A 13,171-nucleotide genomic window follows, 5' to 3' on the forward strand; every position below is an offset into this window, starting at 1 on the left:
CTCTCATCCGCGCACCCTTTTGAATCTGCGTTTAACACTTTTTAGGGAGGGGAGGCGGGGAGGGGGGTGGGGAGGCGGGTTCATTCGCACCTCTCGCGCCGTCGAAAGCGTCGCTGGACGTCGGAAGTCCAGTGCTATGGCCCCGTATAACGCGCGAGTCACGCCCGCGACGTCGTGAGGACGCCATATGCGAGAGTTTCGCAAGATGCGCCAAGCAGAAAGCATAATAAGCTAAGCAAAAAAAAAAATGACTATCCACCACGACGGACGAAGAGACTCAGGTACTGGCCACCTAAGGAAGAGAGAGAGAGAGAGAGAGAGAGACAGAGAGGACTTCGCGGGGAACAGACTGGTCCGGAACAAAAATGGACGTAGCAAGAGGGGGGCCATCGATTCCGCGTTGCAGCCTTCTGGGTTATAGGAGATTCGCTCAGCCACACGCGCGCACGTACGGTACACTCCCGCACAGAAAGAGTGGCTCCCTCCCGAAACCCGCACGGCATCCCCTCCCGCGCCCATTGCTATTTGGCGGCCTGTCAGACAGAGAGAGAGAGCTCTCTACCTGCTCTGTTGCTGTGTTTTGGCGCGCATCCACGCGGCGCGACAGGCCGCGAGCTTCCTTTGGTGCGGCCCGGGAAACTTACCTGAGGGGTATGTGGTCCGCGGGAAAAGCGATAACGGTGTTTATAGGCCGATGATTTACCGTCGCTATCTTCGCGCCCTCCTGTGGTGCCCTGTGTCGCCTGGCCCCTGTCTTTTTCTGCTTGTTCTGCAGCTGCTGCTGCCGCTGCGCGACACGTCTATATACCGCACGAGCGGTATATAGATGTCCAGAGCTGTGGCCGTTATTCTCTGCAGGCGATGATCTGCACATCGTAGGGGGCGTTTGCGTACACGAATATAAACGCGACGACGCGGGACCCCTGTGCGCGAATCCAGCGCGGTGTCCGCGGCAGATGACGTGTTGGGATAGTGTATATAGGAGCTTACGATCTGGACTCCGGTTGGTGGATGATGTCGTCGCAGCCTTTTTCTTGCTGCTTGTGACGTTTGATAGTCTTCCTGTCTTTCGCAGCAAGAAGGGTACGGTAAAGGAGTGAATATGTGAATGAGTATTGCGGATTGTTTCCTACAGAGACGGCTGAGCACGTAGAGAGAGTAAGCCCCTTTTCGCATTCGCAATAGCACGTGAGGATTTAGAAAGCTGCCGTGAGTCTTCGAGTGAGCAAAACTCACACCAAGCATGGCACGTAGAAAATAAGTTAGTGTCGGAACAATGAAAGTAAACCTTGGTGCAGGTAAAATATTCCACCCCTCGTTTTAGTGAGTTGGCGCCTGTGTTTCTGCCTATGTTAAACAAGCGTTCCATGTATCGTTACTGCCTCAAAGCAGTAACAATGTCCGAAACGTCTGACGACGTCATCTTGGGTGATAACTTTGTGCGGCTCGGAATTTGGCAACGGCAACGCGGAACTGAACGTTTATGAGTGATGTACGTACGTTAAGAAGAAGTAATGCGTCAATTTCTGTTGTGATCATCGGTCGTTCTTGGAGGAAACCACTGTTTGAGAGGATTGCTTGCCATCATATTACGGAAAGCAGCACTCAAGAGAGAGAGACAAAAGGAAAGGAAAGACAGGGAGGTTAGCCAGTGTAAATACCGGCTGGCTACCCTGTGCTGGGGAAAGGGGTAAAGGGAATAAAAGGAGAAGGTAGAGAGGAAAAAAACAAGAAAAATGCACACAGTAACGCAATTTTACGCGCAACAATAGTCAAAGGCGGTCGCACAATTCGCATGTCCTTAAGAACTTGAGGAAAGCCCTTAAGGCCTTAAGTGCCGAAACCCGTCTGGACCAGTGTCCTAGAACTTTTTCTTCTGTGAAGGGGCGATTGTCCAGTTTTTCGAGCGCGATCACGAGCACTTTTCTTTGCAGCACTCAAACCCGCCATGGTGGTCTATTGGCTTTGTCGTTGGTCTGCTAGACCCGAAGGCGCGGGATCGAATCCCGGCCGCTGTGGCCGCATTTCGATGGGGATGGAATGCAAGAGCGCCCGTGCGTTGTGCATTCTGCACACGTTAAAGAATCGCAGGTGGTCGAAATCAATTAATCCCTAGTCCCTCACTACGGCGTCCCTCATAATCTTGTCGCGATTTTGGCACGTAATACCCCAGAATTTTTTTTCTAAAGCAGCTTCCACTGCACGGCATTGAACTGGTGCAGAGGCGCAGCGGACGAGTGCGCGCCTTCGACGTGAACGAAAGTGACAAATCTATTTTACGCTCTCATTTTGTCGAGAAGGGTCGCTTTCTTCTTCCCTCTCGGCGGTTGCGTATTGCGCTGCTGGTCACCCCTGGTAGCTGCTGCGAGGGATGATAAAGTGGCCAGACGAATCCGTGAGATGATTACCTCGTGGAAGACGCAGAGTGTCTGGCGCGGTCTCGATAGCGCGCTTATTTCTCCTGCCTGCACTACGAGGCACATGGCGTGATCTTTGGCATTGCGGTACGAGGAAAGCGGTAACGAGGTGGCTAAACGAAGAGCTGCATTTCCCATCGGCAACGCCGGCGCTGCACTGCAGAGCTAGTGCATCTCGATGGATCCCGCAGGGCATGCAAGCACGTTTTGTCCCATCTTCACTTACCAGCGGTGGTTGGTTCGTTCGTTAGCCAGTCCTCTTAAAGGTGATTCATCGACTCGTTCCTCTTATTGTTGTTTGTTCGATTTGTGCCGCACCTTCGAGTCATTTGCCTCGGTCGTCCGTGCAATCTTCATTACGCTCAGTGTTTTATTTCGGGAGTGGTGAGTACGACTGCGAGCGAAACTACCGTCCTGAACACGGGCGATCAACCATTCAGTCGCGATTGTAGTGCGCACAAAGCATCGCTACTGTGCCGTAATAGTGCGTGTACTTTTTTTGTTATATTGTTATAATAAGATCGCCACGTGCTCACCAGAAACCGGCAATATATTATTCTTAGTACTTCAACTAGTGCCAGGAAGTACGTTGCTATCGGCAACAACAATCACACATGCATGTGCGACGTCGTGCTGAAAAACGTGAAAGCATGAAAGCAGCTTTCGGTGATAGTAATTCTCAGTATAGAGAAATTATTCAGGTGTCTGCTGCGAACTTGACCGCCATCTTTAACGTCACATAAATGAAAACAAAACGAATACAGTTGCCCATGGTTAGAACCTGGCCTCTGCAGTATATATACGGTGGCACGAGCTGCTACAGGTTCCGCGATGAGAACTACAGCCGCGTGTGTATGGTGTAGCCAAATAATTTTATCACACACAGTGAGCTGCACCAATAACTCCATCTAGAGATAGCGAAGGGTGAAGGCAACGCTATCGGTCGTCTGTAGTCATCAAGACATTTCATTTCTGATCTACCTTGTATCTTACCTCGGTACTGTATGGGCTACTGCGCTATTAAATCAAGGTAGACATGTCATACATCAATTTCTATTGAGAGAATCTGTATTCATAATTTTTGCAGTATGCCACGACATTCTCTTGTGGGAGGGAATCATCTCCGGTATGACTTATTTCACCCTTTTGGTTCTCTGCATCATTAGTATGAAGCAATTTAGTAAAGTGATGATTAAGTAGTTACGTAATAGAACTGCACCAGGCCAAGATACACGTCTTAGCTGTTGGCATGATCTGGTTAAATTCTCTCGTTCATTGGGACTGCATTGCACCAAGGCCTTGTTTAGAGTGTTCAATAGAGTTATGTCGGGATCCGCTTTCACGCTAAGAAACGGTGTTGGTGTTCGCAGCTACCACATTTCATTATTTTTTGGCATTTCCCCCTTGATTTTTACGTTTATGTGCGTTTTGTTACGTTTAATGCTAATAATCGTCATCGCGTTCTTTGGGTTGGGGTGTTACCACGAATAGCGTTTACCCTTTCTGCAGAAGACAAGGGAGGATTGACTGGAACTGTTCTTTCACCATTTTTCTTTTTCGTGAAGCTTATGTAGCTCTCTGACACGGAGCACGTGTTGCACTGTCTTCAATGCTCGAATTCCCCACCGACCCCTGTTAATTACAACTTTAATTAGTCCTCTCCGAGACACGATCGTCAATGAATGTGGCGAAGCTTCGTCTGCTTACGAAAGAACGTGACGGCACATAGTCCACGCTTAACAGGCACGCTGCACTTGTTTCCTCCACTCACCTTTGCCCTGCGGCGTTGTCGTTGCCGGCGGTGGCGGCGCTGATGGCCTGTAGAGGCGGTACGAACGCCCGCTTCCGGAGAGTCTTTCTGGCGACACCCGTGAGTTGCTCAAGGCTGGAAGCGAGCTGCGAGTTGTTGAACACTTCGGACAAAAGCATGTCCTCACTGCCTGCCAGCGCCGCGGTCAGGCACGGCGGCGTCGACGGCTTCTCGCGCGTGTCCACGTCCACGGACGCGGTCAGGTGCGAGAACATGAGGCGCCGCTGCCGGAGCGTGGTGGGCCTCGGCGCCGGCACGGGCTCTTCGAGGGCGGAGAAGCTGCCGCCCGCCTGGCCTGTGAGCTCGCGGAGCATCACCTCGCGCTCCTTGGAAGAGAGAATCTTGTGGTCCTTGCCGATGACCTCTTGTGCCAGCTTGGCTGTCGCCGGGTCCGGTGGAGAAGAGACAAGCGGCGCTACCATCGTCAGCGGCAGCGACGAGGAGGAGGGCAGTTTCTCTTCCAGGCTCCTGGAGGTCGTCGAAGCCTGCTGCGGGTGTCCCCTGGAGGGACTCTCCAGAGAGGAGCTCTTGTTGCTGGCGGCGAACGACGGCTGTCGGACGGCGGCCGGTGACGTCGTCGTCTGATCGACCTCGCGGACCGCGTCGAACTCCCGGGACGTCCTGTTTGGCGGGGGCTTGGGGTTGCTGCGCGTCCTGGGTCGCATGGGCACCACGAAGCCCACCCTGCTGTCCATGAGCGACCGCGTGGGGCTCTTGAAGGTGGCGGTGTCGTCGTCGCGCGCGTTGTTGTTGCTGATGCCGATGTTGCCACTGCTCGCTCCGGTTCCGTTGCTGCTGCGGTTCGGCACTTCCGGTGAGCAGCTCTCGCTGCGGAAGTGCCGCCTGCGTCCCGGCGCGTGGTGCCGTTCTCTGTCGTCTTCGTCCGCCCTGAAGGCCCGCTTGGGGCTCTGGCGGGACGCACTGTCCGTGCGCTGGTGCTGCTGCGACTGCTGCTGCTGCTGTTGATGATGGTGGTGGCCCGCGGGCACTTCACTGCTGCTGCTGCTGCTGATGCCTTCTTGTTGGTCCTGAACGTGGTTGCTTTCGCGGTGCTGCTCGCTTCGTCCGCGGTCCCCGACCCTCGGCGACGCCTCGGCCGCCGACGTCGCCCCCGCGGCTGGTGACTTATCGAGGAACGCGTCGGTGTCCTGAGGTCCCCGAGGGCCAACGACACCCGGGTCGTTCGTTTGGATCGTCGACTGAGACATGCCCTGCGCTGCTGTATGGCGGTGCTGGTATTATGGCTCTTGTGGCTCTCGCTCTTCCTGCTCACGTTTGGCGCATTATTTTGGTTTGTTGTTGCGTGTATTCTTTGGCACTGTTTCAGGTCGGGGGTTCGTGTAGCGGTGATGTGCGACTTTTCTATTATTATTATTCGAGGAGTGGTCGGGGAACTCTTCTGCGAAGGCTTTCAAGGTGGATGGGAAGGGAGGCCTCGTTCACCTCATGGTCCGCAGCACGGATACCTGGAATAATAAATGAGAAAGGTCACGATAAAGACTCTGCAAGTTTCATTCCTCGATTCTATTATTTCGGTGTCATTCAGACTTCGATTAATTGCGGTGTTACCTCTATCTATTTGCTGTTCAAGTGCAGTTATTGCAGTTCAAGTGTGAGTTATTGACAAACCTCCTTTTTTTTGTTACAGACGAAAACGGCAGTCAGTTCTATTCACCGGGAATGCAAGCAAAGTGTCTTTAAGCTTTAAGTCTACCTCGAACGCAGTGCGTGTGTATTTGGTCAGGCAAGTAACCTGAACTGCAGTGCTTGCCACGTGTTTGGATAAAGTGATCGTTGGAAGCGGCAATGTTTAACGCGCGCAGTTACCATGCCTTTGGCAGATATGGCCGTGAATTCAGTTTTTCCACACCATCGGCGAGCGCACGTACGCTATCAAAACCTCGCGCATGATTTCTTGTTCCATTTCTTTTTTTTTTTTTCATATGTAACGAAAGAGGCTGCAGTGAACAACGTCCTTGCTCTGGAATAGTTCTACTGCGAGTAACGGGAGAATGCGGAGAGCTCCTGGTCATTGCGCCTCAGTAATTTCTAAGGACTTTTCGGATTTTACTCCGATGTCCGAAATGACGGTACAAGAACACTCCGTTTGCTCAGCGCTGTGGCACTGCACTCGCCAGCGTTTCCACGGCTGCGTCAAGAGTGAGGCCATCAGCGAGCACACCGCGTGACAACGAGGCGCAGCCGAGGTATAATAGAGTCATTATTACGCCGCACGCATACCTTGGTCCCGCGGGATGTGCCGTGGCCGCCTGTTTCGTCATCATTTATGCAGGCACCTCAACGAGCGCGGTCTGTTGATGGTTTCATTACCATCTCTCTCTCTCTCTTTCTTTCTTAATTTCCTTCCCTTTCTGTGCACTTCCACGCACCAGCAGGACAGTACACAATGTGGGGTCCGCCGGATGAACGAGATTTAGAAATCGTACTGCAAGTGTCTTCCTCAGTGTTTTCTAGCTTCGTACACGTGAACGAATATCATTAAAAGACGTTTGCCTTAACGCATATAGGACCATGGCCGCTGACTGAGCAGGAAAACGCGCTCGTGTGTAGCGGCTGTTCGCGCAAGACATGGCATCGCAGTGCTCGATTGAAATGGATCAATGGCACGTCGCCTTTGGTACTGCAACAAAAATTGTCATCATGCTACCAGGGCTCTCGAGTAATAGTCATGTCTTTTACTTTTGGCATTCCCCATTTAGCCGTACTTTTCGGCTGTCATGATAATTGATATTGTTTTCGAGCTTTGATTACGAAAAGCAAGCGATGAAGCACCGACTCGGAAATCCTGGACTAAATTCCGATGTATGTATGTATGTATGTATGTATGTATGTATGTATGTATGTATGTATGTATGTATGTATGTATGTATTACGATTTATAATTTGTATTATGCAAACAGCATAACGCTGTGTACGGTATTAATTGCTATGCCACATACTGCTGCGAATTTAGATGTGCACCATGGTCTCGAAGCCCGTAAAATTTCGACGTGGTCTGCACGTACGCATGCGACATGTAGGGGCTCTAAGTTTGCGGGGTCCGACGTATAGTCCTCACCATGAAGAGGTAGCCACAGCTGACAAGAGCAAAGAACTGCTTAATGAACAAACTTAAGAGCTACAATGAACAACGCAGCTAAGTATGCGTAAGCACTATGCCACTTGCTCATCTCCACGCAGCCCGGTGTCATTAGGAAGGTTATGAAACTTGATCCGACTAGTATAAAGGACAGCACTGCGGCAGACACGGAACTGCTGCGGACCGCGGCGCAAGGTGAATTGATGACGCAAGCAAACTACTGCAGGTGGCGGCACCAGGTGCACTGATGACGTTCCGATCATTATAAACTGCTGTCCCTCTTTAGCGTCTCATCCATCCGCGTCGAACCATTATGAACCGTGATCAACCGTACTTCAGCGACGGCTGCGTATGGCGCGGCCGCGCGGGCCTTATCTGGAAAGCAATCTGCGATACAGGCAGATAGTATATGGCGAGGGCTGACACCTTCGGGAGCGCTGTGTCCTCGCCGCTTAGTGCTAGCTGAAGCGAGACGCGCGGGCCCCTATCTAGAAAGGGATCTGCGATGGGGGCACATAGTGCGGCGAGTGCTGATAGCTTCGTGGGCGCTGCGTTTTCTTCGCTTAGATCGCGTAGGCAGCACGAAGGCGAATTCGCTCGCTGCTGCGGGCCCTATGTTGAAAGCGATCGTCTTATGGGATGGACGGAGGTACAGTGTTTCTCCTTGAGTAAGCAAAGAAATGCTTACGGATTTAAACCCTGTCCACGTGCATCCCCTCGCTGCCTGTCACTTTGCCTTTTGCCCTTTAGTTGAAGAAAGATGCCAGACCTGCGGGCAAGAAGTGTGCATCTTCACTTCCCGTTAATTGTCACGGTGTTTTCACCTGTGTCTCGAGATACTCCAGCAGACACGCATGCCGCACTGCGACTTGCGTGTCGCAGTGCGGCATGCACCAACTCGTAGCTCGTGGCCTTGACGCTCATTTTTTTTGTCCCCCCCCCAAAAAAAATAAAATAAAAATAAAGTAAGGTCATCATCCTCTCGCGCAATCGTTTGCAGCGCTGATTGCTACTGTCCCCGAGATAGCCCGTGCTGTCATTGCCTGCACTCGTATGTCGTAGGCAAAAAATAAAAGTAGCTAGAAAGGTTTGTTTTGCGAACGAGCGAATCATCATCATCATCATCGTCGTCGTCATCATCGTCATCATCATTATCACCACCAGCCTGTTTTATGTCCACTGCAGGACGAAGACATCTCCCTGCGATCTCCAATTACCCCTGTCCTGCACCAACCGATTCCAACTAGCGCTCGCGAATTTGCTCATATTATCCACCTAGTCTCCTGTCGTCCTCGATTGCGTTTCACTTCTCTTGGTACCTATACTGTAACCCTAATGGTCCAACGGTTATCTAACCTGCGCATTACATGCTTGAATGGGTAAAGACCAAGGCGCAGTTGACCAGGACAGAAGAACACAAACGACAGGACCAGCACCAGAAATATGCTCAAGTAAAACTCTTGCTTGGGCTAGTTGGTTCATGCTTCAATGTGCAAAGAGCAAGGTCCTGTCGTTTCTGTTCTTCTTCTGTCCTGGTTTATTGTGCCTTGCTCTTTACACATTCAAGCATGAACCGACTAGCCCAAGCAAGGGTTGTACTTGAGCATTACATGAGCTGTCCAGCTCTATTTTTTTCCTCTCGATGTCGATTAGAATATCGTCTGTACCCTCTCTGATCCAAACCGCTCTCTTTCTGTCTCTTAACGTTATGCCTAGCAATCTTCGTTCCATCGCTCTTTTCGCGGTCCTTAACTTGTTCTCAAGCTTTTTGTCAGTTCATTCATCATTCGTCTTCATTCCGCCTGAGTGCCCGCGATTCCGCCGCTTGTGATATAAAGCCAATCAGCGCAAACTCTCCGCGAGCTTTGCCTGATTGCGTTCTTGAGATAGTTGCCGTCCGTTGACATGTCTCGACATGATTTTCGGTGAGAAGTAAGTAGCTGAGTGACAAAAAGAAGAAAAAGAAAGAAAAGAGTGTGGCAAAGAAAAGAGGAAGGAAAAAAAACATGACAACCGAGTCGAAAGCATGGATTAAATAGAAATCCTACCACCGAGAAAAACGAGTGATCAAGCGCTCCACAGCTTCGACTTGCCATTCCATTCTAAGTTGCATGAGGGCGTTAGTCCGTTTTCTTTATTTGATCGTTTTTTTTTTCACTTAACGCTACAACTCCCTATTTCGCCATTCCAGTCTCGTGCCAATATTACGTTCCGGCGGAAGAACGTGCCTCACGAGGCTGTAAAACAGAGAGAGCGAGAAAAACAAAACAAAGATACCCCATCTCCCCTCTTTTTTTTCATCCTTCCGTCGATGTTTCTTTTTTCTGTCCTACGGAAGAAAGCGTGCTCAGCGAAACTTGTGAAATATTCTCTCATTTCTTTTTCTTTCCCCTTTTCTTATCTCCTTATTTGGCCTTATATAGCATTACGATCCTGATGGGGCACTTCTCAGAAGGCGTCCAAGCCGCGCGATTTGGTGGCTGACTTCTTCCGTGCTGCTTTCGTGTTCGTTGCTCGGCTCGAATTCTGTGATTCCCGAACTCGCCGGACGCCTTGCTGTTTCCGTGGCCACCATCCATTGCGTAAGTCCATAAGCGCCGGCGGTATATAGCCTGTGGGAAACCATGTAGCGCTGGCCAGGAGGCGCAGTTTTATGCCATCTTCGGCTGGTTGTTTCTGAGCGCTCTGGAGCGCTCTCGCGAGCGGCGTTGTCTTCGGCTGGTTGAAAGAGCGTGCGCGCCCTGCGTTCGGCTGGTTCCTCTCGATTGCTCTCCTCCATCTTCGAGCGCTCTGAGGTGCTCCGAGTCCTGTCATCGGAGCAGTCGTCGAGACTGAAACGTCATTGCAGCGCTGCGTCGCTGCTGCTGGCGACGGCCCACCGTAACCTAGGCAACTTAGGCCGCTGCATGCTGGCGTCTCGACGAACGCTCGTCCCGCCGGCGCGTGCGCCGGTCTGCCCGGCAGCGCCGGGAGCTATGGATAGACGAATCATTGGACGTTGGCAGTAGTCACGTGTTTCCACATCTGCCATTTCCTCCTCCGAGAACGAGTCGCACGTTCGGCTTGCGCGCTTGTCCTCTACCTCTGAGCTCGGGGAACGCCGGATCTGCCCGACTCTGCTTCGGGGGATGGAGGCGACCAGTCGAAGATGCCATTAGTGTGCAAATGAAATATGCTGACTCCGTCCGGTAGGGAGGCTACAAAGATAGCGCGGCATATTTAACGATAACAGACGCGCGCATGTGTCAACGTTTGCTCAGCCCGATGCGGCCAGCCAAGTTCTGTCCATGGCCATGCGCGCTGCGTTGAGCGCATGCGCTGCTATGTCCTAGCACGTCGGTTCCCTGTCATGCTAGGAGCCGTGAAAAGTGTGTCTCAAGACGATCGGTGAACTTGCTGACACGAAATCACTGGATGTGCCACTGGAAACTGTGTCTACCGCTCGCTAGGCTGTGCGTTACGGCGCTGCTGATGGCACGACAACCTTCAGTGCTGGTGTCCCATAGGCGCTGGCGACGCGTTCCAAGGTTGGAAGGCCTAGAATAGACAACAGCTTGGGCTGGGGGGGGGGGGGGGGTTGCACTGGGTGTTCGTGGCTGTTCGTGCTTTCTTCTCGCGCCGTGGAAGGTCTATCCAAATAGGTCCCGAAGCTTAAGGCGAAAAGCGGTTCAGCACAAATCGTCACCGATATCAGCAAGGATGGTTATGGGAGCGGCGACTAAAGCGTGACTGTTTGGAGAGAACAAACATTTGAAAAAAAAAGCGTTTTTTACTTAAAGCGAGACACAGATTCATTCAACGAAACTAAAATTCCTATTCACTTTCACATGTTGGTGACGAGTAAAGAAAAGACAACTCTATTTTATTTTTATGAATAAATACCTCCTTTCAGCGCCCATCGTAAGAGAGGGGCTCGTCGACGCCAATATCACTCGCAATGCAATGCAGCTCTTGAAGTTCGCAGAGAGGCGCGCTCGCAAAGTTCCCTTGTTACGATACGCCCCCTCTCACGTTGTGCTGCTTTGGTTGTCTACGCTTGTGTGAATTTGGTGACGCAGGTAGCTTCATCGTTTGTTAACCTGTTCAGTCAAAAGCATTGAGTTACGACGGCCCGATAATTGTTTAGTTGTTCTCGTGCGACTGCGCAGGCCGACGGGCTCGGCGTCCGACGATAGGGCCAGAACTCTTCACCTAAAGCTTTCGTCGGCCTACAAAGAAAGTATGTTCTGTGCAGGGCTGCGATTTCGACACACGTACGGCCGACCTTTTCCTGCATCGCTTTCCGCGCTGAAAGCTCGAAACCCCCGTCAGGTGGCGGGGCATCTGAATATACAGCTCTAATGGCAGGCCACTAAAACAAATTTCGCGCCTTAGAGAACAAAATGACGTAACTTATTTTTAACGGAAATGGCGTCACACAATTTTTTCTTCCGCCGGAAGTGTTCCCTCGTCACAAAGATGGCGCTAAGCTCCATGAACCGCTGATGAACTGCCATGTTTTGAACGTACGGGCTTCTATGGAAGCTTGTCTACCAGGTACACTTACCTTGCGCCGTGTACGAAAAGACGAGGAAAGGAAAACCGTGTCGCACCGTTTGCTTGTCCGTGTTTTCCTGTCGCCGTCTTTTCGTACACAGCGCAATATGAAATCACGAACCTCTCCTCGGCCATCTTTACCTCGACATACATCAAATAACGCCTTCTTCCTGGTGACGTCGGTTACGTGAACGTTTCACTGTGTGCATCCTCCTGAATTGCGCATTTGGGCGCGTTTGCCTTTAAACGCCATGTAGTGCATAAACACTGCCTGAAGTTAATGTTGTGACCTGAGAGGTGCGTAAACGCAAACGGCGAACTAGATTACACCTTGAACGGGGATGTACGCAGTTCACTTACCTTTATAGCATTTAATTAACCCCCTAACCAACGCTTCGCTTCACATAAATCCCAAAATGTGCGTCAGATCTGGAATAACTTTTTTTTGCTTTTTATTGGTGCTTTCATGCGGGATAACGGGTCGAAACATTTCCAGCGGTATCTTCTCAGCTTACGCCCTCGGGCACCTGTGTACGCGCTTCGATTCCGCCTTCGCCCGAGTCATTTCTTCTCCGGCACAGCGCTGACACCTACGGTCGTGCCTCTCGGTCGGCTTATGCGCTTGTGCGTGTACGCATACCGATTCGCGTGCCGTAGCAATGATCCTTTTCTTTTGTTTTCTATGCGAGTTGCAACCTTTACGCTTTCTTTTTTGTTTAGTTATTGTTGTCTTTTCATTTTGATTAAGGGTGGAGCCGTAAAGTTGTGGAGCGCGCTCTGAAAAGCTGAATATTAAGTTTGTTTTTTGTGAATGTGGATTTTATTCTCCCTGTGTTCACCCGCGCGAAGTGCTTAGTGTTTGCACGAGTTTGACAGCGATCTTCTCGTAGCGCCAAACCGACGAAAAGCGTGTCAATCGACCCTACGGGTTCATTCCTTTGCCGCTGTTTTCTGTCGATTGGCAAGAAATGACTTTGCGTAAACGAGTTAAAATACAAAGGAAGTGAGAAACGTTGGAAATGCGAGTTTTCTCTTCTTTTAATAGGAATGTCTTCGCTTTAGCCTACATAGGATTTACTCGCTGAAACAAACACGAAAGTGCCCTAACCGTCTATCCCAACTGGTTGCTTTTCTTTTTCACTCTTTTCCTTTTTCTTTTTTTAAAGGAAGAAGTCTACAGTAACTGATTCGATCAGAGTATTGATTGAGGGAATGGAAGCACAGTCGGGGATGACAGAAAAACTAGGTTGAAACTAGGAAATTTGCATGCGCAAGTAGGAATCAGCTAGTGCAAGACATGGGTAATTG

At 50.9% G+C, this 13,171-nt stretch overlaps 2 protein-coding genes across 2 annotated transcripts in view; one reads left to right on the forward strand and one right to left on the reverse strand.

Moving 5' to 3' along the window:
- LOC126541799 (uncharacterized) overlaps positions 1-13,171 on the reverse strand; it is a 484,065-nt gene that overhangs the window by 353,803 nt on the left and 117,091 nt on the right. Inside the window, exon 2 of the mRNA XM_050188735.3 lies at positions 4,189-5,693. Coding sequence (XP_050044692.3) covers positions 4,189-5,435 — 1,247 coding nt within the window. The 5' untranslated portion in view covers positions 5,436-5,693. The remainder of the gene's footprint in view (positions 1-4,188; positions 5,694-13,171) is intronic.
- The window catches only part of LOC126541800 (unconventional myosin-Ie-like), a 364,609-nt gene that overhangs the window by 94,382 nt on the left and 257,056 nt on the right, over positions 1-13,171 (forward strand). The gene's annotated exons all lie outside the window — the stretch shown is intronic.

The sequence above is a fragment of the Dermacentor andersoni genome, chromosome 2 (assembly GCF_023375885.2).
Source record: "Dermacentor andersoni chromosome 2, qqDerAnde1_hic_scaffold, whole genome shotgun sequence".
NCBI classification, from domain to species: Eukaryota; Metazoa; Arthropoda; class Arachnida; order Ixodida; family Ixodidae; genus Dermacentor; species Dermacentor andersoni.